The following is a 25,471-nucleotide window of genomic DNA, read 5'->3' on the forward strand; positions in this document are numbered from 1 at the left end:
TAACCAGGCTCAGAGCAGGTAACTTAAAACCTTAAAAGTGCTGATATGCAGCGACATTGTTTTTAAATAGAACTTAATGTGTACTATTGGAAAAAATATTCTTTGCTTCTAAGTACATATGTGTTATAAATGAAACATATTAAACCAAAATCTGCAAAACAAAAAAAGCAGACAGTGTGTATTATAACAAGAACTAGTTTTAACTTCTGTACATAGCAGGAATGACAGAAATGAATCTCCTATCTACATTTTCAGTGTTTACCTAATTAGTAAAAATCACTGAAATTTACTAAAATTAAGATACAGATGTTGGTTGGGATTTTAAAACAAAACTTTTCTTAGAAATGTTAAGTCATTACAGTGGCACAGTCTTTAGGGGGAAAAAACATATTTTGGTATATGCTAGAAAGTCAACATTTAGACCTCTGGTGGAAAGTAAGACAGATAGACCAGATATATGCAGACTGAAATAGTGTGTGAAGAAATGAAGATGTTAAATTACCTGATGAATCAAATTTCAAGTAATGAAATATTAGAAGAGCTGTCCAAACCGCATCACACCCTCGGTGCTGAAGTATATAACAAATAGCTATAAATTATGGTTAATCATTGAGCCCCATAATCACAGTATGAAAATAATGCTTAAAATGCAAGGAATATGCAGCAATTCTTTTGCATTATAAAAAGACAAAGCCTGCAAAATTCTGGAAGTTGGCTTGTTATCTTAAAGTAACTGCTAGTAAATTTGGGGGGTTAGGAAGGTGGACTAATGGTTAAGGTGTTTGCCTTACAAACACAAGGTGCAGGGTTTGAGTCTCACAAGGGATAATTGGCTAGGCTTAAAATGGCTCACAAGGACAGTTAGTACTCTCTAAACTTTCTAAGGGATACTTGGCTAGGCTTAAAATGGCTCACAAGGGCAGTTAGCCTAGTACAAACCTATTAACCTGGGAAATGTTTTCAGCTCTTATTTGATTAACATAGTTGACTTCCGCAAACCATGATATTAAACACTGTAGAGATGTTTCATTATTTAGTACTGGTAGGATAGAGCAGGGTAACTTTACTGTTATAAAGAAACAGTATGTATCCTACCACCAAACTGCTGATGTCACTTTGGTCACATATGACATCCTGCCTCAGTCCTTCCAACAAGCCCAGTATCCCAAAGCCAACATCTAATGGTTTAAAAGCCCGGACTACTAGCTTTCTATGGCCTAGATGGAATGAGTGTGAGGCCATGCGGGCTATCAGCTACGGCATGGAAACTATGCAGTGGGATTGTGGGATTGTTGTTCATATATACATGCCCCAGGAGAGCATTCACACAATGATCATGTCTGCCCTTAGCATACTTGCTTCTATATTCACATCAGCAAAGAAAATTGATGGTCTTCCCCCCATGAGAATAAACTTCTTTAATACCTGTACTGCTCTAAGACTGCAGTAATAGCTGGATGACACAATTTCCAGTCCACATGATGTCAGAGCACATATTGTCCTCCATCCTCCATTATGCTCCTAACGTTTGGGTGCCTAGGCTACTTTTCCAGCTTGAGTCACCAGCATAAAGCCCTTGAAACAGTGACCTCATAGATTGATACTAAAGGGATAAGGAAAGATTGCACAGAGCAGGACATTGCTAGCCATAAAAATGATGCAGTTTTAAAACTAGTGAACAGAGGAGGAGAACTTGTTCAAAAGATGATTCTTTAAAAATCTTCTGAAAAATTATATGATTCTTCGAGGAATAAGCTGCTAAATTAACATCCTCTACAGACCATGCAGTTGTTCAAATTACAGTCTCATGAATTATTACTTCCTAATGTTCTGGTTCTACAAAGGAGTCACTGCTTTGGGAAGGACACATTTTCTGAAGAGTTCATGGTACCTCATTACTCCTTATCTAGAGACAGGACCTGCCATGCCCCATGCTTATTAATGTAGTCAATTCTAACACCACCATAATATCAAGAAATAAGTATGTTCTTTGTGATGATTTCAGATCTAAAGGTATTGTACACAGAAAAGGCTACTAAAATGAAACTAAAAAATAAAGTACACTCACAGTTAAATCCACTCCAAAAAACTGTACATAGCTGTTTTGTGGTTCCCCTATAAAGCAAATTTCTTATCTCCCTAACAGGCCAACTAGCCAGACTTAAATTATTTACTAATTAACTTCTTGCAAAAATATAAAATCAATATTTTTGGAATGGGAAGTTCGCTTTGTAGCCCCACTGGAGGGAAGTTCACTCCTTAAACCCCTTTACCTCTATGTACTAATGCCACTGCTATACAACAGTGGTAACATAAATATCCAGAAAGGGTTACAATAATTATGGGAGCAATAGTACACCTTCTGATCCCAATAAAAACAATGGGAAATAATGTAGGCAAACAGTAAGGTGCCCAAATTACAGCTTACCAATGTGTAGGAAAGCCCTGCTTTTTAACTCACATACAATATGAATTTAAGAATGCTGAATGAGTAATAGATATTAAATAATCATTCAGTCTTCTGGATACTATATAATCATTTTTTAAGTATATTGATGGATTATCAGTGTCTTTATACATTACATAACTTTTTTTAACAGGTGGAAGGGCAACGTCTCACTTCCACTATAAGTAGACAAAAGAGAATGCACTGAGGATTGGAATCCCTGAACTGTGTCTGCTAAAGAAAATGCCAAAAAACACGTTTTAAGTGTTTTTTGCTGGGAAGCCCACCCCCTGCACTCCCTAATGTGGGGGTCAAGCTCCCTCCCTAAACTTATGCATACAACTATATGGTCGCACCAACTCATAAAAGGGGAAAATTCCCTCTAAAAAGGGAATCACTTCTGTCACAACTCACCAAAAGTGATTTGCTATGGAGGAACTCTGTTGTTCAATGGTTTCAGCCTTTGGTAATATAAGTTTGGGTGTTTATTCTTTGTCCATCAGTAGGTTACTCCAGCTTCTCACATAGCCCTTTCATAACTCAATAACATGCAAAAAAAAAAATATGATCTTTTGTTCAAAAACTGGTTAGTAATGAGTTTGATGTTTTTCTTACTTCCATACTTAGTTACTTTCATCCACAGAATGCTGCATTGTTCAAACTTAATAGTTTTAAACTGTTGGCTTCCTGGAGGCAGAACTGAGCATACAGAACCGAATGCCTATACAAGTGTATGTTATTGCTTTGCAGACTATTTTTTTTACACAGCCAAGGTGAGAGTTACATTTTACTATGTTATTTTATCACTGACTGGATGAAAGTTGACATTATTTCCAAGATATTAAACACTGAAACCTCTTGGATGTGGTTGCTGGGTGTTGTTTGGCTCTGAGACTTCTAGGAGGTTGAGCAGAGCCACTTTAAGTAGTTCAAAATGTGTGACTGCTATCAAACTTACAGTACAGAAATTAAAATCATAAGATGGCAATCATCAACTTCAGAAATAAACAAGAGTAATGTTTTACAAATATACGGGGTGGTATTTCCTGTTTGTTCAGAAATTATGCAAGCTGAGGCTAAAAACAAAGGAGTTCTATTCCTAGACTGCTGAACTGCTTGCAGTAAAACAAGATACTTGGTATATCATGATCTGTGAAAACACAGACCCTGGAATTCACAGAAACTATTTCTGGAAACTTTTTACGGCAAAGGCAAATTTATTCCAGCACAAATATTGGATTGGAATAAATGTGACTTTACTAAGAAAATTTTGTGAGAATTCACTATTTCTTCTTGGATGTGTTTTTAGACTCAGGCACTGTTACCACCAGTTTACTATGTTTTATATCTTGGTATGTGCCAAACATGCAACATTATGATCTCCATGGACCTTTTTCAGACTCAGCCCTGAAGTGGTTTCTGGCTGTGACTTGCTCTGAATCACACAGGCAATGAAAGCTATGTATTTAGGGATGATCTGCTTGTTCAGTATGTCAGTCTTACTGAATCAAACTCTTATGGCTAGCTAGTTGATACAAAGAGGAAATGAGGGAGGCAAAAATAGCTTACTGTGCCACGGCCACCTGGTGGAGATTGGATGGTACAGCACCAATGAAAAAGCTAAGGAAAAAAATCGAGTTTTAGGTTTGCCAAGAAGCATTTTTGCAGCTAAGGATTTGGTCTGTGTGTGTGTGTGTGTGTGTGTGTGTGTGTGTGTGTGTGTGTGTGTGTGTGTGTGTGTGTGTGTGTGATAAAGCATTCAACAGAATTGTACCTAGCAATTGCAGACCTGCTATGCCAGAAGATGCCTGCCACCACTGAGCAAGAGAAGAAAAATCTTCTTAAAATCACCTGGCCTGCAAAGAAAATGTCCCCTTTGCTTGCCACCTTTCCCAATTAATACCAACTTATAAGAAACTCTACTATGAGAAAGCTCCTATTCCCCTGTCACAATATGATGTAAGGTGCTACATTTGATGGAAATTAGAAAATAAAACAACTGACTGCCTTGCAGAGGGGACTTGGCACTTTGCAGGCAAGGAAAAATAAACACAAAAAAACAAATTTCAAGTGATGAAATGTCATGCTTGCAATGAAAAGATATTTTTAATAACATTCACTCTCACAATACCTTAAGGCAATCAGTGCGATCATCAGTATCTTGTGACAAGGGGTAGGCAGTGATAGGTTGATGCCTAGTTTGTACTACTACACATTCACCCACAGCTGGAGACTTTACAGTTATACAGTGAGAAAAGTAGTGCTGTGTTTTTATTCCTATGATAAGGAAGCCAGTTAGCTACTGTGGATATTTGTCTTCCATTTAGTTTACACCGTGAATGCATATATGATGCTGGTTTTTCTTAGTTCAACTAAAATTAATTTTCTTTCTCATGAGCGACAGATAATATCTGTCCTTCAAACATAAAATTCTCCTTTTCTACTAATGCTTCGGTTTCTATGACTGATTTATAGTTCTTATTTACCTTCATATTCCTCTGTTATTCATCAGCACATCACCTGCACCCCACTTCTGCATAATAGTGCATGATAAATTAAGACTTTAAAGAGGTGTTCTTAATTAGTGAACTATTCCACTTCTAATTTTTACAAAGATCCTACACTTTCAGCAGTTTGTTTTTTTGTGGTAGTAAAAGCCTTGACATTACAAAACACATACCACAGAATCAAGAGATGGTGCAAAATAATGTAAAGATGATTAACCATAGGAAAACAACCAATGTGCAATGTTCTTCTGAAACATGCTGCTAAGTCCTTCCACTTTTCATGCTGACCCTTCAGTATACATATCTGTGCAGCGTTAAGAGTTCTCTTTTCTAGCAACAAAAATGCGTAAAATGTACCTTTTTTAAAGCTGAACAACTGAATAAACTACTGCAGAAAAATAAATAAATAAATAAATAAAAGTTTCCATCCAGGTGATAATCATAAAATAAAAAGTAATGAATTATTAATTCTCTATCAAATATCCTACAGTTTGTTCTGTTTAGGTCTTCTGTGCTGCACACATTCCATAATGTAAAATGTTTTACTTTTTATTCCTCTGCAAAGTTCAATGACTACAACATTTGCAAGATCCCTTTTTGTTTGTTTATTTACATATCTCTGCAGGATTCAACATACAACAAATATTTGTGGGCCATCACTTATATTTCACAGTGTACCTAAATGCTGCATAGGTTCATAGATAGATGGTCAATCATTTAGTTAGAACACATTTTACCTCCAGATTTAGGGACAAGGCAAGAAGTCATTATGTAAATGACCCAAGATTTGATGGATCTTTTTAAATAGTGATACTGTTAATGCAAAACTTATCAAAATAATTTAAAATTTCAGAACAGGAGGAGCAAAAGTTTGAGGACAATGTTAGGGCTGTCCCTCCAAAAATGAACAGCTGAGAGGTATATGCATCTTTGTGGTCAGGATTGTATATGAACTACATACTGAAGAACCTAAATGGAAAATTCTTACCTTAAGGGAATACTTTGTTGAGTTATTCTGTTTTCCAACATTTGGAGTTCATCATTGGAAAGGATCATCCCACTATCAGTCATGTTATCCTACAAAGAAAATAAAGAATTACATTGAATATAAAACATTGTTTTGTCAGCACAAAAAATGTACAGTGAATGTTGATAATGTTAATAAAGAAGAATGAAGAAAGGACAGCAACCATTACTTACCTCTTGTAGAATTGTTTCAGGCAGCTCTACAGGCACACTGTCAAACGTTTTAATACTCACTGGTCGACTTGGTCCTTTAGCACTCTGAAGATAATTTCTGTAAAAATATACAACGATATTAGAACATTTTAACAAACTCGTTATTTTACAAAAAGTAATTCTATATCACAATATGTTTTGGCACAGGAAACTAACGCCTGGTAAGCCAGATGACTGGGAACGCTATTGGGCTAGGCTTGCATTGGCTCCAGGGCCATTAGCCTAGTACTTACCTATGAATCTATGAAATATCCTATTGATTCTGCTTAATTGTATCCTACTCAAATGACTATATACCTTATTACTTAACTAGAAAAAAAACACAACCACCCCCCCCTACTCATATATGGGTGCATTTAGTATGCACATGTATGCATATATGTATGTATATATGTATACTTTGGGTTACATATGCATGTGTTTTATGTGAGTGAAAACAGACAAGGAGAGCAAGACAGAGGGAGAGGCAGAGGGAAAATGTAAAAATCAGAAGGACACAGACTAGTGTGCTAATGAATGTGGCCTTGTTGAACCCTTGCTGCTGAAAGTTCAGCATGTAGAAAGAGAGAAAAACTGAAGCAGCTTCCTTGTCTAAACAAGACTGCTTTCATCCAAACTTCAAAACTACATATCTCCTTGGGCAAAGTCCCCAGCTCCATGCAGGGAACACTGCACATATATAAATATAATCAACTTCAAGATTGTGGGGCTTTGGGGGAAAAACTCATAACCTTTTTTAAGAAGTACTGCCCCTCCCCACACAGATAGAGTAACTCCAAACTCACCCGCTCATGTTTCTTACAATGTCCAGCATAAAGCTAAACTCTTTGCAAACTGTAACATTTCGGCAAGTGAAAATAATGGAGGATGAGTTGGGGAAATTTAGGATATGAAGTGGGGTGTATGAAAGAGGAAGGAGATCAAATGAGCAAGGAAAAGGTAGTCATCATGATAAGGGAATCTGTCAATGGATTGGTTAAGGTTGTCCAAAGAAGTCTCAGGTATGAGTTGGTGTTTTGCTGCTAATAAAACTGGAGTTTCCCTGTGGAAATTAGGAAACATTTATGAACAGAATCATTATATGAAATATTTTTCCTCAATTCATTGATGCTTGGAAACAGGAAACTTCATAGAGGGATAAGAAGGTGGTTGAAGAGTTTGTTAATACCATTACATACCCAGAACTCAGTATCAGATTTGGAAGCAGGAAACTCCACAGTTTAGCAGTAAAGTCATTTATACTCGACAGAACAACTGTAGTTCTTGATTGAACTTTACAGAAAGTTACACCCAAGAAGAAGACATTTCTCCTTTTCTAGGTCTGAAAAAGGAGAAGGTGTAAGTTACAAAAACTGATGGGGGAGGTATTATTAGAAGTACCAGACTGTCTCAACAACCAAAACCACCTCTTGGACCACATGCATGTCAGCCTGAAAGATTGGAAACCTGGAGTCATTAACAGGAAGGATATGTGAAAATGCAGGGACTGAATCGGGAGGCGAAGGTATTAGTGACAAAACTGCAGTGTTTAATCTAGGAGCTCCATAAAATAACCCTGAAAGATACTGGGTCCTAGTCTATATGGTGGGGGATATCAAGGTGGCTGAGAGGGGGAATGATGATAGCAGACAGGCTTTGCAATAAGGATTAAATAAAGAAGTTAGAGAATGGGGAAAAGGTGCGGTTGTAGACAAGCATGGGATGGAAAAGCAAAAACTGTCAGGTTGATGCCCCAAAACTAAGAGAGAAAGCCTTGCTAGTAAGTATTACAGTATGGCTGACCAACCCTGCAGAGCGAGAACTTATTTCAGAAGCAGGATTTTTACTGGATGATAAATACAGTCCCAAAAACTTAATTGACATCTGCACCAGTATATTCCCTTAAATAACATTCTCTTACTTTTCTCCACACTTTCTTCATTTAAGTTTTAACTCTTACAAGCCTGAGTCAGTATAACCACCCCTATATGTTAGTAAATTGTTAACTGCTACCATATCCTTATTCCAGTCTATATCACATTTCCATTCTTTGGTTATTACACTTTCCTGACCCATCCTGACATGAATAGAATTTGTACCCTTGGTACCAAGCGATATATTAAAGAAGCTGTCAGACAGGTTTAAATGAGATTTTTGGGACATTTAAATGCTATATGTAGAGGAGATCTAAATAACTCAAAAGCAAAGCATATCTAGAAAGAACACACTATTGTGCTAAAAGATGATTGGACTATTCTGTGACAAGCTGGGCAAACAGGCAGCACATGACAGAAAGAGTTACTCAGTAGGAAACCTCAGTACACAGTACGATTTTAGTCTTAGTAGCTAACAGCCTTTATGTATTTATTTGTTTGTCTCTTTGGTAATTGAGTGGGCAGCCTGGCCTGAAGAACTTATTCAATCATAATCCAGGCCAAAGCAATTGACAAACATATCTAGAATAGCTACAACATAGTTATGTCAAACACAGCTACATAATGATGCAGTTTTGATTAAAAGTAAAGCTATAAAGTTTATTTACAAGGGACGAGATTCATAGAGAATATTTACAAAACATATATCAAAAGCTTGATGCCATTTTGTTTAAAGAACATGAAAGAAAATATAAAGATTGTTTACAACAAAAAAAGGAGATTGATTGCATAGCCTAATTACAGTGCATGCAAATACTTCTAAACCATAGTCAGTACACAAAGCAGGTGATCTTAGACTATACTAAGCAAAATGCATGACATTTGGATGTGTTTATCTATTGTCCTTGAAACAGTTACACTCATACTTCTCAAATTGTTTGTTCAAGAATTTTGGACAAAGTCAAAAATAATGGGGGGCAAAGGACCAAAATAAGGGATAATTTTTAAATACTACTCCAACTGCCTTAAAACTTAATAGAATATCATCATCTTCTTTCGGCTGTTCCCGTTAGGGGTCGCCACAGCAGATCACCTGTTTCCATTTCTTCCTGTCCTCTGCATCTTGCTCTGTCACACCAACCACCTGCATGTCCTGTCTCACCACATCCATAAACCTTATCTTAGGCCTTCCTCTTTTCCTGTTACCTGGTAGCTTCATCCTTAGCATCTTTTTCCCAATATACTCCGCATCCCCCCTCAGCACATGTCCAAACCAACGTAATCGTGCCTCTCTGGCTTTGTCTCCAAACCTTCCAACCTGGGCTGACCCTCAAATATACTTATTCTTAATCCTGTCCACCCTCATCACACCCAGTGCAAATCTTAACATCTTTAACTCTGCCACATCCAGCTCTAACTACTGCCTTTTTGTCAATGTCACTATCTCCGACCCATATAACATAGCTGGTCTCACTACCCTCTTGTAGACCTTCCCTTTCACTCTTACAGGTACTCGTCTGTCACAAATCACTCCTGAAACTCTTCTCCACCCACTCCATCCCGCCTGTACTCTCTTCTTTACCTCTCTTCCACACTCACCATTACTCTGAACTATTGACCCCAAGTATTTAAACTCATCCACCTTTGCCACCTCTACTTCTTGCATCCTCACCATTCCTCTATCCTCCCTCTCATTCACACACATATATTCTTCCTTATTCCCGCTGACCTTCATTCCTCTTCTCTCTAGAACATATCTCCATCTCTCCAGGGTCTCCTCCACCTGTTCTCTACTCTTACTACAGATCACAATGTCATCTGCAAACATCATAGTCCACAGGGACTCCTGTCTGATCTTGTCTGTCAACCTGTCCATCACCATTGCAAATAAGAAAAGGCTCAGAGCTGATCCTTGATGTAACTCCACCTCCACCTTAAATGCATCCGTAACTCCCACCGCAGACCTCACCGCTGTCATACTACCCTCATACATATGCTGTACCACTCTTACATACTTCTCTGACACTCCTGACTTGCTCATGCAATACCACAACTCCTCTCTAGGTACCCTGTCATATGCTTTCTCTAAGTCTACAAAAACACAATGCAACTCCTTCTGACATTCTCTGTACTTTTCCATCAACACTCTCAGAGCAAACATCGCATCTGTAGTGCTCTTTCCCGGCATGAAGCCATACTGCTGATCACTAATCATCACAGCCCTTCTTAACCTTGCTTCCACTACTCTTTCCCACAACTGATCAATTTAATCCCTCTGTAGTTACTACAGCTCTGCACATCACCCTTATTCTTAAAAATCGGTACCAAAACACTTTTTCTCCATTCCTCAGGCATCCTCTCACTTTCCAAGATTTCATTAAACAATCTGGTTAAAAACTCCACTGCCATTTCACCTAAACACCTCCATGCTTCCACAGGTATGTCATCTGGGCCAACAGCCTTTCCATTCTTCATTCTCTTCATAGCTATCCTTACTTCCTCCTTACTAATCCATTGTACTTCATGATTCACTATCCCTACATCATCCAACCTTCTCTCCCTCTCATTCGTTTCATTCATCAACCCCTCAAAGTACACTTTCCATCTCCTCAACACACTCTCCTCGCTTGTGAGTATGTTTCCCTCATTATCCTTTATCACCTTTACCTGCTGCACATCTTTCCTAGCTCGGTCCCTCTGTCTAGCCAATCGGTACAGGTCCTTTTCTCCTTCCTTAGTGTCCAACCTTTCATACAACTCTTCATATGCCTTATCCTTAGCCTTTGCCACCTCTCTCTTTGCCATGCACCTCATCTCCTTATACTCCTGTCTACTTTCTTCATCTCTCTGACAATCCCACTTCTTCTTTGCCAACCTCTTTCACTGTATACTCTGCTGTACTTCCTCATTCCACCACCATGTCTCCTTGTCATCCTTCGTCTGTCCAGATGTGATACCAAGTACCTTTCTAGCCATCTCCCTTACTAGCTCTGCTGTAGTTACCCAGCTCAGACCTCTCAACCATACCGAATTCCCCGGTATTTACCAGTTTTGAGGGCAAAAAAAGGGGTGCCACGAATTTCCGAGTGGCTCCTTTAATTCCTAATTTTTTTTTACTTTATTTTCAAGTTTTAAAATTATTGCTGATGTCATCATGCATCGCCAGCATGTCCCACAATGTCATTAATGTGCAGGGGCAACATGCATGAAGGCATCAGAAGCTTCTTGAGCAGACTGCCTGTTAGAGACTCGGACAGTAAGGTTTGTTTTAAATTGCGGACCTACATACTAAATAAACCCCAGAACTCTCACTCAACACTTAAAGGAAATGCTAGGTATTACTACAAAAGAAAGCACTAAACTTTATTTGCGTCCTTTCTGAGCTGCAATCTCAGTAATCAATAATCAGCAAGCCTCTCACCAATCAAGTCTCAAACAAAAATAGTCCTGTCTGCCAGAATAAACAATATAGAGTTATAAACAGTTTTCTTCCAAGTACAGTCTTTAGAAGTTATTTGCACTTTATCAAATTCTACTGATATGCCAGTTTGATGCAAAACAAGCTACAGATTTCCCTTTCCTTAAATGTCTGTAACAGATGGCAGCAAAATGCATCATTTGTTTATAGTATAACACGTAATGTAAACTAAATTGTCAAAGATAGTTGAAACTTGCCACTCACATATAAAAGAGAAATGGAATTAGACCAGCAATAACTAAAGTCCAGGTTTCCCAAAAAACAAAAAATATCTTGTTTGAGCTGTATGTTTCAGCTCAGTAACTGCCTGTAACCCGAACACTGACTATCGTTTTTGTTTATGAAGCATATGCATAGATTGGGTAAAGATAAATAAAACCTGGAAGACCCATAAGAGATCGTAAGGAAGCAGCAAGATAAATAAAACACAAACTCCAATATTTAGCCCATTCGTTCACTTTACTTATGGAACTCCTTCAGAATAAACATGTATGTTTATTCAGAAGAAGTTCCATAAGTAAAGTGAACAAAAACGCTACATATTGGAGTTTGTGTTTTATTCATCTTGCTGCTTCCTTACAATCTCTTGTGAGCGTTCCAGGCTTTATTGTTCTTGTTTACTTTGCCACATGATCCTGTACAAAGTTGTTTTGTAGATAGTACTCTTAGATGAGGTGGGTGGGGTCATGCTAAAGCTTAATTTTGTTCTTTGAAGTCATCAGAAATTTCCAAGAGAAACTCAGCTGTGAGTATATGGAGAATAGAAGCAGAATGACTGAGAAACATGCTCGTTTTCTGCAAACCCAAGTGTGTGTGGTTGTGATCTGTGCTACAATGGAGTAATTTTCTAAGAGATTAAAAAGCCTCCATATAAGAAGATTTTTATTATTACATGGAGCAAACTATTGTCCTCTCTAGCTGGAGTAACAAGAGGAGCTAGCCTGCCCTGTGCACGCAATTTAAGTTCTTCTTTCGCACACAGCACCTGCAGGAATACGAAGCATGAGAAAATGTAATTGCTTTGGCGGCTCAACCTGGCCTCTTTTGGGGTAAGTAAAAGTAAAGAGAACAAAACCGCAAGACAAGTCTGTTTTTGTTCTTAAAAGTAAAAAGGAAAGATTCTGCTGCATCTGCACACTTCTCCCGAGAACTGTTTGTTAAAATTAGTTAGCTTGATGATTATTAGCTGTTTACTAGAAACTGTGGTCCCAAATCCCGAGTTTACATGACTTGTCTTTAGAGTTAAAAATATACAAAAAAATATTTATTTTACCTTCGTTTTCCACTTAACTTCAGAATGCTTTATGTGGGTTAGTAGAATTTAGATACCACTGTTACACTTGTTTTCAAACGTCCTTTACATGTCTAGGGAATTTTAAGTTGTTCAGATGAGATGAAGGAAAGCAGCAAACCTTTAATTTATTTATTTTATGTGACACAAGCTTTGTATGTGCAAAAACAGACTGAAATAGAAGTGAAACTAATTTTAGATGGCAGTCGACTATTCTTTGGTAGCCTTCCATTTATTACTGATTTATGTGCAGTATATGTTATCCTTAAATATTTTAATGGTTGTGTGCATATGCACCTTGCTTTTTTCAATGACTCTTCTGTGTGTCACAGTACACACAAAACCAGTTAGTGGTGTATTCACAACAACTCCTTTCCTTCTATCTACAGAAGATTCCTTGAATCCTGGTTTGTTAACATAGCCTTTTTTCCATAGCCAGAGGTAGTGACTAACTACCGAATGTCTTTTTTTCTTGAAGTGCAATGATTAAATATAGACCTGTGTAGTTTGTACTGGAGATATGTGTTCTTCCTATTGTTATGTATTTTTATCATGTCATGGCCTAGTAATTAGTGGTACCAAGCACATCTTGGTTCATAACAGCAGCTCTTGTCTTGACATGTCAGAGTTTTATTTACTTATTTGTAGTTTCTTAAACAGGCAGATGGTCTACTCATCCAACCCTTTTCAGCCAAAAACCTGGGCTCTGTAAGGACACAAGAGAAATGCTGATTATATTTTGTGTTTAATATTTTGTATATTCTTTAATTTGCATTTAAAAGTTGGCATTCCACGATTCCACCGGAGTGGGCGGGGTTAAATAATTATGTATGCAAATGGTATGTTAACTAGCGTACAGATTTGTACCTATTTTTCATGGCCTTTGTCCAGATTTTTGATGTTTCCAGGTTGAGAGGTATGACCCAGCTATTTGGTAACTCTTCACTGCCACCCAGTGCCTGTCTTAACTCATCCCTGAACTCCACCTCACAATTACCCTTTTTCAGTTTCCACCATTTGATCCTTGGTGCTGCCCTCACACTCCTCCTCCTCCTCTTAATCACCAATGTCATCTTACAAACCACCATCCTATGCTGCCTAACTACACTTTTTCCTGTCACCACTTTACAGTCTCCAATCTCCTTCAAACTGGCCCTCCTACATAAGATATAATTCACCTGTGTGCATCTTCCTCCACTCTTGTATGTCACCCTATGCTCCTCCCTCTTGTTAAAATATGTATTCACCACAGCCATGTCCATCCTTTTCGCAAAATCCACTACCATCTGACCTTCTACATTCCTTTGTTTAACACCATACTTACCCATCACTTCCTCATCCTCTCTGTTCCCTTCACCAACTTGTCCATTGAAATCTGCTCCAATCACCACTCTCTCATCCTTGGGTACAGTCATCACCACTTCATCCAATTCACTCCAAAATTTTTCTTTCTCATCCATTGCATATCCAGCTTGTGTAGCATATGCACTAACAACATTTATCATTACACCATCAATTTCCAGCTTCATAAACATTACTCTATCCGATACTCTTTTCACCGCCAAAACACTATTAGCATACTGTTCCTTCAGAATAATTCCTACGCCATTTCTCCTTCCATCCACACCATGATAAAACAATTTGAACCCACCTCCGATACATCTAGCCTTACCCTTCCATCTGGTCTCTTGCACACACAATATACCAACCTTCCTACTGTCCATCATATCAGCTAGCTCTCTCCCTATTAATGTTTTAAATCACTGTGTATGTTCTGTAGGAAAGTCTAATGTCTAGACACTACTGACCATCTGTAACCCAGAGCATATGAAGCAAAATCAGGGACAGTTGAGAGGTTGTAAACTTCCTTTTCATGGTCAGATAGTTTGCCCCTGAAGATAGGATATGTGTTGCAGACAGACAGAGACCTGTGGATAACTTGGCAGCAAATATTGAACTGGTATTTGTTTTTAGATTAAAGACTTTAGAAGACGTCTACCTGTTACAATTATGGGTTGCCAAATAGGTTTGGTCAGGGAAGGGCAGTAATGTTCTCTATTACTAGGTAGGCCAACAAACCTGCAGATTTAGTAAACAGTAATTTGGACTGCAGTGGCACATTGCACAAATATATAATGCTAAGGTGAGCTGAGCAATGTAGCAAAGGAAGATGTACATTTATTCCTGTGGCTCTCCTGGTTTCATACGTGAGAAGGAGAGAAAGAGTACTCTGTAGGCAAGTCTCAGTTTTAAGAGAATGTTTTAGACAATAGTTTGTGTTTGCTAATAGAATGCTAATGCTTTTCAAACTAAGCACTGCTGAATTTTTATTTTTTTATTTCAAAGATTGTCCTTTTTTTGTACTGTCTTAAGATGGTACAGCTATAGGTGAGTTTTTTTGGGGAGGGCGTAACATTTTTTATTCAGTCATTTAGTTCCAGATGAATTGAAAGTCTTTTTGCAGTATTTGTTTAATTTTTTAATCTTAGCAAAATACTGAATAGGGTGTTTCTAATCAGCATTTTTCTCATCAGCATGGATGGTATAGTTTGTGGAGGGGAGTACACTTAGTGCATCAAATCCTTCTTCTGTGCCGTGAGGAAATGAGACAACATTCTGTAGGTTGTTGCCTTAGTTAGTATGCCATGGGTTCAAATCCGAGATTATCATGTTCAACACGTGGCTGACCCCTCAGTATTTTTTCTTTTTTTGGTACTCCTCACCCTATACTATTCATTTCATATGATTTCTTATTCTTCATTTCACTCCCTCCCTGCATCCTAGCTCCACCTTAATATTGTGCATTCTTGGTATACTATTTGTTTATTATTTGACAGGGGAATCCTCCTCACCTGTAAGTAGAAGCTTTATTAATGTATCATTTCTTATGTGTTTCAATCATAAACCTGCAATTGTAATGTGTAACTTGTGACTTACCATCCTTACTGATTCGACTAGTGTCGCTTATTCTGTTTTTCCCTGTTTCTCATTCTTATTGGTATCACTCTTTTTTTCTGTTTTTCTCTTTCTATGCATTTTAATTACTGTTTTACATTGCAGCCTTGCCTTTTAATTATATGTTTCCACTCTTTATTATATGAAACTTGTTGAAATTGTATCACTGTTTATCATGTAACCTGTTTTTTTTAAATACTGCTGTTTACATTTCTTATTATATGTATCTTGGGGCTTTTCCCCCCAGGCCTTCACTGAAAACGGGCCTTTTTTGACTCAGTTGGACAATCTTGGTAAACAAATGTAAAATAATAATTATGCATGATCGCAGTTCTACTTTGACAGTGATGACTGTATACTTAGCATTATGCAATACTGTGTAACAATGAGATAGATTGCACCACTTTCTAGATCCAAGGATGTAAATTTTGCTTGCAACATAAATAGGACATGTTGACAAGACAGATATGTGTTTCAGAGAATTTCCATGTTCTAGGACAGGCTCTCCATCCATGGGAAGAACAGTCCATCCCTAACATTATTTAAGTGTAACTTTGACGAATGGATGGGAAGATGGACATTCACCCCAAGTCTGGACCATGTCTCTGATTGACAGAAGCATACAGTAACTACGCCCAAACCAACATCCCCCCAACATAATCTTTAGAAACTTACTAACTAACATACCTCCTCTTAATAATGCCCATGATACACAGGGACACAACTGGGTTGGGTTGCACATTTAGTCTTATAAAATCTCTGGTGATCATTAGCCTAGTATATACCCATGAACTTATATCTTGAAAGTTTAACTCAGACGATGATTCTTGTGTCGCTACTGTTTTTCAAAGTGACCTAAATGAATGAGTGGATTATAAATATTAATTTAAAATGCAGTAAAAAATGACTGTTGCCTAAAATAATGTTAAAAATAAAGATTGACTGTACACAGTTATCATATCAAACCCACCTTTTTTATTTTTATTTTCAATTAGTATATCAAACAGACAATATCCTAAATTTTTTACGCACATGGAGATTCATGTATCACTGTCCCTTACCAATGAGGCTTAAATGAAGAGGTGGACTATAAATATTTACAATTTAAAATGTAGAAAATGGAGCAACTGATATTATTTAAAATACAGGAGGCCAAACAAATTATTAGTTATAAGAAGAAGAATCGGATATGGTTCTCCTCCTTGCATCATGTTATATAATTCTTTTTCTCCTTTTCCTTGCTATACATTGATTACACCAACCTCATGTTTTAATTGTTCCTTTTCTTACATCGAACATAGCCTATCTAGGAAGTTTTAACTGGATGAGGGTTCATGTACCAGTGCCCCATATCAAACAGAAAGTAATACTCCTCTGTAATTACATATAACTGTTTACACATTTTTACACAAAATCCTAGCTTAGTTCAGAAATTTTGAATTAAGACTTGCTGTGAGATAAAGTGAAAGTCATGTAGGAGGCTGTGTTCAAAATGAATTTAAGTTCACTATGGTTTGAATGCAGACATGTGCTTGTTCAAAAATGGCTTTGACTTCTTCATACAAAGAGTTAATGTATTGACTGTTTTGATATCAGACCTAACAAATGCATATTTATGGATAATGATGAAGCAGTAATACATAGAAATATTAAATATACTTAAATTTCTTATAGTTTTAAAGGCAATTGCTAAAGTATGAGTGGTATGAATATATAGATTTTTTTCACACCCCACACTGGTTTCTTTTTTGCCCTGATCCTTTATTACTTATATAACCTAGCCTGTTCAACTTATTTTTATTCACAGCACTTACCACCACTGATATCTGCCTATATTTCAGGTGCGATGCTATATAATAACACTTCCACTCCTAGTGAATGCATCCATGCTTCTGTGAAGTGATATTCTACCGCAGAGCAGTATTCCTCTGTCAAATACTGCTCAAAACTATTTATACTATAAGCAATGAGATTTTTTTCGAACATTATAAAATCCATTTTTTTTTCCCAAATGAAAGAATACCACTGGTAATTTTTTAAAGCAGAATTCCAACATTTTTATTACTAGAGAATTTTATTGTAATTTCTTTAGAATTCGAAAAACATATGTCTTCAAAGCACAAAGGGATAAAGCCCAGCCTATAACACAGATGACCCAAGTTCAAATACCATCTTGCACACTGAACTAGAGAGGTAGAGGAAAACAGGAGGGAGCAGCTGTTGTCAACTCACCAATATGGGGGGGTCAGTATTTAGTTTATATAGTTTAATTATCCCTGAAAGTGAGAATTCTGAAAAACATTATTCATATGTTCTTGCTAAACTCTAGGTTAGCCTATAACTCTGCTTGTAGGTGGCAGGTGCTGTCTCTCTTAATTATATTTCACTAGATTGTCCTGCCAAAAGAAATTCAAGTATCCTTTAAAATTGCACAATATATAACATAAATATATAACGTATATAATTAGGCATCAGTCAAAATATTTTGATAGCTAATACCTGTAATCGAGTTCTGTTTGTATTTATTATCAGATACAACACGAGTTATTTACTTAATGTGAACTAAAGGTAACTGCACAATAATTTCAGGTGTCCGTTTAAGAATCGGTGAATTTTCATCATTACTTTTACCACAAAAATAATATAAAAATAAACAGCCAAATAATATTGTATACATATTGTAGAATCACAGACTGAACACAGGCAGGGAGAATGTATTATTGAGCTGTATACAAAAAAAAAAATCAAAAGGTGGTAAACATTCAATTTGTATACAGCAAATATAATTAATATCCTGCTGGTTCTGAAGACCTTTCCTCTTTATGGGCATAATCACCAAAAGGCACTTTAGAATACTAAAGTGATGAGAAAATGAAAGAGTGGAGGAACTTAGTAGTGTAGAGTCTAGAGAAAGTAAATATTGAGAGGAGGCATGACAAATATGTTTAAAACGTATAATGAGAATATGAAGACTCTTGGACAATGACCCTCTGAAACAGAGAAACAAGCGGTACCTATTTAAAGACATTGAGGGTGGCTCAGTGCAAATGCTTTTTTTTCACAAACATGGTGAAATCAAAGAAATCTCTTGCTACTGTACTGTAGGGCAAAAGAAGTGCCAGCATTCAAGAATACTTAACACATACACAATATATATGGTCTGGGAAAGTTACTTGGCAAAAACTGCACATAGGTGTGCATAAACATGGACAGTCTAGAGAGGTCTATTGAAACACTGTATTTCCAATTTATTTTGATAAAAATAGAGTATATTTTCATACAATAAAAAAGCAAAGCAGTCTTCAGTGGGAGCAGATGAAATCTGTAATCCTAGAGATGTGATGTCATTAAAAAGATCACAAAAGTTTAATTGCAAAGGTGCATTTCCCTGAACTGAATACATATCACTTTTATTTACTATGAAAATAGAATCATAAACAAACATGTGATTTTGTACAGACATACATTCAGACAACAGCTAACTATTTAACTTTCCTTTTTATAGCATTTTAAGACAAATCAGAATGCTACCTAAAACTACAGCAATATAAAGTACCTGTTTGGAATTCCATTGACATAATGGAACATTGGTTCACAGCTCTCCCCTTCCTCCATACATGAAACTGGTGATGTTTGCAAAGAAACGCCGGAGTCATCTTCCATATTCTGTGTCATAGTCAATGGAATATAATCCTTACCATCCTGTAATTGTGTACACAAGTCAAAACTAAAAGCATGAACACTGATTTTATATACCCCCTTCCCCATGGCATGGTAAAACATTTTAATTTCAATGTTAAATAAACACACAATCAAAAGTATAAAACTCTGGTGTTTTCTATAAAACGGAATCTTATGGTTCCCATGTGTAATGATACAGCCTTACATAACTAGCAACTTCCAGCAAAAATGAAAATAAATAGATAATAACTATGCAGCTAGGATTTATTGTAAGAAATAAGCATGTTAGGATGTATTACAATACAGAATGTGTTTTTTATTGTGATTCTCTAATTGGTAATGAATTACTGTAGAAGTGCATCGCTCTGTTTATAATCACTATGTTCTGTAGTTGTACAAGGTAAAAGACCATTGTAATTTCTAACAGTTTTGTCTTATTACTGTTTTGGGTTATGCTTCATTACAGTGAGTTTTTAATGACAGAATATTTTACATACTGCTGTATTTTTTGCATTTGCGTGGCCTGTATTGAGACTGAAAATATTAGGTTCATAGGTGTTTACTAGGCTAATGACCCCAAGGACCTTTTTAAGCCTAGCCATGCACCCCAAATCTCTGACAAGTTTGGATACTCTCCAAAAGTATAGTCTACATTGCATCTGCCAACCAAAGCAATCCGTTAATAAGTAAAACAATAAGCATCATTTCAGAGTTTCTACGTGTCTGTGTAACACAGTAAGGACGTCATGTGGAAGTAGTTTTCATAAACACCTGCAAACATCAAAATAGTTTTTGTTTTTGTGCCAGTGTTCTCTGTGACATCTATCAGTACTGCTTATAAAGACAGTTGTGTTTAGCAGGGAAAGGTCACTTCTTGTGATAGTTTATTTCATAACCGCTGAATAAACAGCAACATCAAGGAAAACTCGAAAATGTTAATATGTGACAGCAGGAAAGTTAAACAAGAAAAACAGAAGCACAAAGTAGCTTAATTTAGCTTTCATTCCTAAATACAGAATAGATGTAAGGTGTTAATGTTAAACTAGAAAGACGGCGTAAGGTGTTATCCTTCAGGATATTATTTTTTTAATTTATGTTTTTTGTGTTTTGTGTATGCTGACCATCAGCTGTGTCATTACTAAGTGGCTCATTAACTCTTCTATAGGTGGGAGTTGATCATGGGAAGCCATTACTCAGGCAGCCATCAGGAGTTATTGCTTGTCCTAGTCTCCATTTCCTACACAACAGCCTGGTGTGCATACAGTCTGAAAATGCTGGCCCACTGTTGAATGCGTACTTCAGCACATGCATCTAATCATGGGTAGAGTGTAAAGGCACTTACTGCCTAGTGGGTATGCATATCTCAGCCCGTAACATGGCCTTCTGTCACATTCATCCTCCAATGAGTTCCAGTAGTGCAGTGGGCTGGGCTCCCTATTTCCATCTGCTGAGATATGTGAGTGGCTTCAGTTTATTACTCCTACCCTCTCCAGCCAGCTCCTGCAGTGCCCAAGTCAGTACTCAGTCCTGGAATGTCTGGGCCCAGACAGAGGCTTATTCCTCTGTACCACACAGCTGGCTTAGAGTGTAGTGTCTTATGAAGTAACATCTATATTTTCAACCTTATACCCATAAAGCACCATTAAGCTAATGTTTTTGTACAAGGTATAATAAAATTGCCTGACCTGTTGACATATTTTATTTTTTCCCTGACTATATCACTGGTAACCCTGCTCCCTGTTAATAATCTGAGCACTTCAAGGCTGGAGCTGGTTGAGGTGGTACTGCATAGCTAAGATATGCCCTTTTCTCAGTCAGAGGGCAGAAGTCAAAGCAATGTACCTGCAATTCTCCATTGCAATGGCTGCAGGGGAGTGGCTGTTTACAGCTTTTGTTGACACTGAACGATATATTTGGAAGGAGGGCTGTTATAATTGTTAAAGTCTTCACCTTATACAAATAAAGTCGAAGGTTTGATTCTAACCTCAGGTTTTTGGCTAAGCTTGCAATAGTCTGCAGACTGATAGCCTAGTATTTACCTATGAACCTAAGAGTGTGTATACACAACTCTGGTTAGTATCAGAATGCACTAGTTCTTGTGTAAGGTAAAGCTACCATATGAAAAAAAGTGCCTACCACCCCCCTTCACTACCCTTTTTCTTTACTAAATGGGAAAGTGCAGAAAACACAGGGTCTTGAATGTCTATAATTGCATATGTGTCTTACACCTTTGAATACACCAGATACTCATGTGCAAATTACCAAGGATAATTAGTTACAAAAATTAATCAACCAAGCAGTATAAATTACAAACACAGGAAAGTAACAATGCAATTATAGACTCCCAGATGTGTATCAGTGAAGGTACTCAGTTTAGCAAAAATATTAATTCATCATTAATAACGTTTTCTCACAAATTGTAACATCTGTCCAAAACATGACATTACCTAGCCACACTGTGAAAGCTGATCAGTAAGCATGTTTTGTCCTATGGAGGATTTACATGCGGGAGAATTCCCTCCACAGTTTATTAACTTGGCCAAGTGCTTTCTGCATATCAGTTTACATTACTGTACATTTCACTAAGACAGTGTGCTAAATCTGGATGAAACAAAGGGAGGAGAGGACCTCATACGTGTCTGAGCTCCTCAGTCTACAAAATTTTAAAGAGAAAAGAGTAATAGATCCAGAAGTAATAATTCTAAAACTAGGTACTCACAAAGGGCACTTGCTATGTTGTCAAAATGTACAAATAACTCAGAAAATGAACATCATCTCTTCATGTGCCAGTTCTGTGGCATGCAGGGAAAGATAAAATGCTGTGACTTTTGTTTAAATGCCTCGATGTTGGAGGAGATAGCAAGGCAAAGACAGGAAAGAAAAGACCAAGCCTGTTTGCTACTCCATAAGGTTGAGGGTTGATGAGCTCATACCCAAAGTCAGAACTCCAAGTTGAATCCCTAGTATAGATTGGCGATTTGTGGAGGTACTTGCCTTTATGGAGGTCAGGGCTACTAAGAGAAAAATGCTCACAGAATAGGCAGACATGAAGATCGGTCACCTCTCCTATTAACATGCAATTTTCTTTTAATTGTCCTTTCCTCACAACATGCATTTCCTGATTATTTCCTAGCTAGAACTGTGACATGGCATATTGATGATTCACTGTGATACTGGTCTTTGCAGTCTACACTGAGAGATGATTAGGTAATACAGAAAATTAAATGAATATAAAGGATGCAGATGGTATTTGCATATATTTCCTGTGTTGCTTTGCAGTATAAGATATATGCATTTTTTAGATTATGGCTATGTAAACAATTCCAATTCTGTTAATATTAACACTCTCTTTAAAGCCAAGAACACTGCATCAATGCACCCAGACAATATCCTAGGATGCCTTCTAAATAGCATGAAACATGACCTATCAGGCCATCTGGAATTACTATTTAACTGTAGCCTCCAAACAGGCTTCATGCCTCATGAATGGAGAATGGGAGCAGTCATCCCTCTGCACAAAGGTGGGTCATCTACAGATCCTAGAAACTAGAGACACATAAATCTCACTAGTCTTGTATGTAAAGCCATGGAAAGAATCATCATAGAGATGATCAATAGAAATATAGTAAACCTCCAGGCACTGAACTCAACCCAGTTTGGTTTTGTCAAGGGCAGGTCATGCCTACTCAACCTGATGGACATCTTTGAGAAGGTCACCAAAGCAATGGATGAAGGCAAAATTGTTCACACTGCCTACCTTCACCTGGCCAAGGCATTTGACATAATACCCCATTCGGGCATTGTTGACAAACTCAGCAGGTTAGGTACAAAACTGAATGCCACCCAGTGGATAGCCAACTGACTCACAGACAGGACACAGGAAATTAGAACTTGGGAGTCCACCATTACAAAAAGGCCAGTCACAAGTGGAGTCCTTCAGGGATATGTCCTTGGACTGTTCCTTTTTGGCATTTATTTCTCTGAAGTCAAAGCCAATGCCAATTTTCTCTGGCTGACTAAATTTGCAGACGATTACAAATTAGGAGCTGTCATTGAATCATAGACAAACAACTGGTGTCAGACCCATAGACTAAAACTAAATGCCACAAAATGCATAATACTATCCTTTGAGAGGTCATCCACCCTTGGTAACTATCATATTGACAACACAACCCTTAGAAATAACCCAGTAGTCAGGGGCTTAGGGACACACATAGTAATCCTGCATTTGACCATCATGTGTCAACAGTAGTGAGGAAATCATTCTATGTTGCGTAACTTATAAACAAAGGTATGGCATCTAAGTCCAAAGAAGTCATTGTTCCACTGTATTTGTCATTCATCAGACCTATCATGGAGTACAATGCCCCCTTTGGTATGTACCTAATCAGGCATATCCAGCAATTATATCTACAGAGGTTCCTCACTAAAAGAATACAGGGCATATATAAAATGTCCTCTGCAGACCACCTCAAGGCCCTATTCCTGTATTCTGTTTCCTACAGGCTTTGAGGGGAGATCTATGCCTAGCATACAGGGCATTGTCAAACCCCACTCTGATGGGCCTACTGCATATCCACAAAACTAACAGCACCAGAATTACCCATACTAAAGACTTAAACCTTGCCTGTGATATAAATAGGACCTGCTGAAGATATAGGTATGTATCCTAGAGACTACCCCATCATTGGAACATGCACCCCATCCATGTGAAGCAGAGTTCCTCCTTAACCTAATTCAAGTCCAACTTGGACAATTGGATGGGGAACAGGAAATTCATCCCTGGATTGGCACCTATGTCTGTAATGGACACAGGCAACCTGTAAATGTTTCATGTTCCAAGCCCCTGCTTCCACTTATCAAGGGTAACAGAACTTGTCAGAGATTTGGGATGCATGACTAGGCTTAAAAAGGCCCTTGTGGTTGTTACTCTAGTAAACACCTATGAACCTATTAACCTATAGTCCTCTTTTTTAAAGCTAGTATTTCAGATTATCTTTCTTTTTAAAGCAAAACTAAAGCATGCATGTATCATTTTCTGTATTTTATGACAGCTACCCAATGACGGTCCTGCAACAGGGTAAATTATTGGACTATCTGCCATTGTGATGTGCTTTTCACATAAGTATCAATGGGAAAATGTAACATTTCTCTGTGTTTTTTGTGCTGAACTTATTATGGTGGAAGAATACATTGTATGTATGTTTATTCCACTGCAGCTTAACATTTAAGCAAACAACATGACTTTCTGTGTAGTTCTAAAATGCAACACAAAAGATTTTCTTGAGAAAGTTACATGACAATAAATCAGTGTAGTTGCCAAAGCAGTTTATTTTTTTCATGAACTAAATTTGAGACTGATATCTGAAATATTATCTATACCTGCTGAGCGTATGCTTGCAGTAAGTTTCCAAGATGGTCCACCAGTTCAGAAAACGTAGGTCGAAGTTTGGGCTCATCGTGCCAACAACATAACATTGTCTGATAACTAGAAACATATAAAAGAGAATCGAGTAGTGATCGAGTTATATATAAGTGGTAACACAGACCTGTCACATTATATATAAGTGGTAACACAGACCTGTCTCATGTTATCACTGTTACGTTAAAATGACAAACTTTTCAATGTCTTAGAATGCAATGCTGATGTAAGCGAGATGATGAAAATATATGATTGTTTATAGAAATAAAGAATACTGCAAAGTTCATTGTGCCTAATACAAATGTGAAGTCCTTCATTGTGAAAGCGTGTAAATGCAAAAAGTAAGGCCTCTGCTTTGTTCATTTCATCATGGTGCAGTGAATTTGGCATGTATTTAGAAGTAGTTGATGTGATGGCAGCTCCTAGAAGGGCGATTCTAATGGTGCAACTCCCCCCCCCCCACACACACACACACACACACACACACACACACACACACACACACACACACACACACACACACACACACACACACTCATGCCTACACTCATACACACAAGAAATATTTTAAAAATGTCAATTTGTGCAGCGGCAGGCCA

The 25,471-nt window shown here is 37.4% G+C and overlaps 1 protein-coding gene across 2 annotated transcripts in view; it reads right to left on the reverse strand.

Annotated features, from left to right (window-relative positions):
• The window catches only part of KDR (kinase insert domain receptor), a 166,381-nt gene that overhangs the window by 28,355 nt on the left and 112,555 nt on the right, over positions 1-25,471 (reverse strand). For both annotated transcript variants that reach the window (XM_044062474.1, XM_044062475.1), the window contains exons 25-28: positions 24,833-24,938; positions 19,326-19,471; positions 6,154-6,250; positions 5,942-6,030 (exon numbers count right to left, since the gene is read on the reverse strand). In XM_044062474.1, the coding sequence (XP_043918409.1) occupies positions 5,942-6,030; positions 6,154-6,250; positions 19,326-19,471; positions 24,833-24,938 (438 nt within the window). The remainder of the gene's footprint in view (positions 1-5,941; positions 6,031-6,153; positions 6,251-19,325; positions 19,472-24,832; positions 24,939-25,471) is intronic.

The sequence above is a fragment of the Protopterus annectens genome, chromosome 2.part1 (assembly GCF_019279795.1).
Source record: "Protopterus annectens isolate FY-2018-M chromosome 2.part1, PAN1.0, whole genome shotgun sequence".
Taxonomy (NCBI): domain Eukaryota; kingdom Metazoa; phylum Chordata; order Ceratodontiformes; family Protopteridae; genus Protopterus; species Protopterus annectens.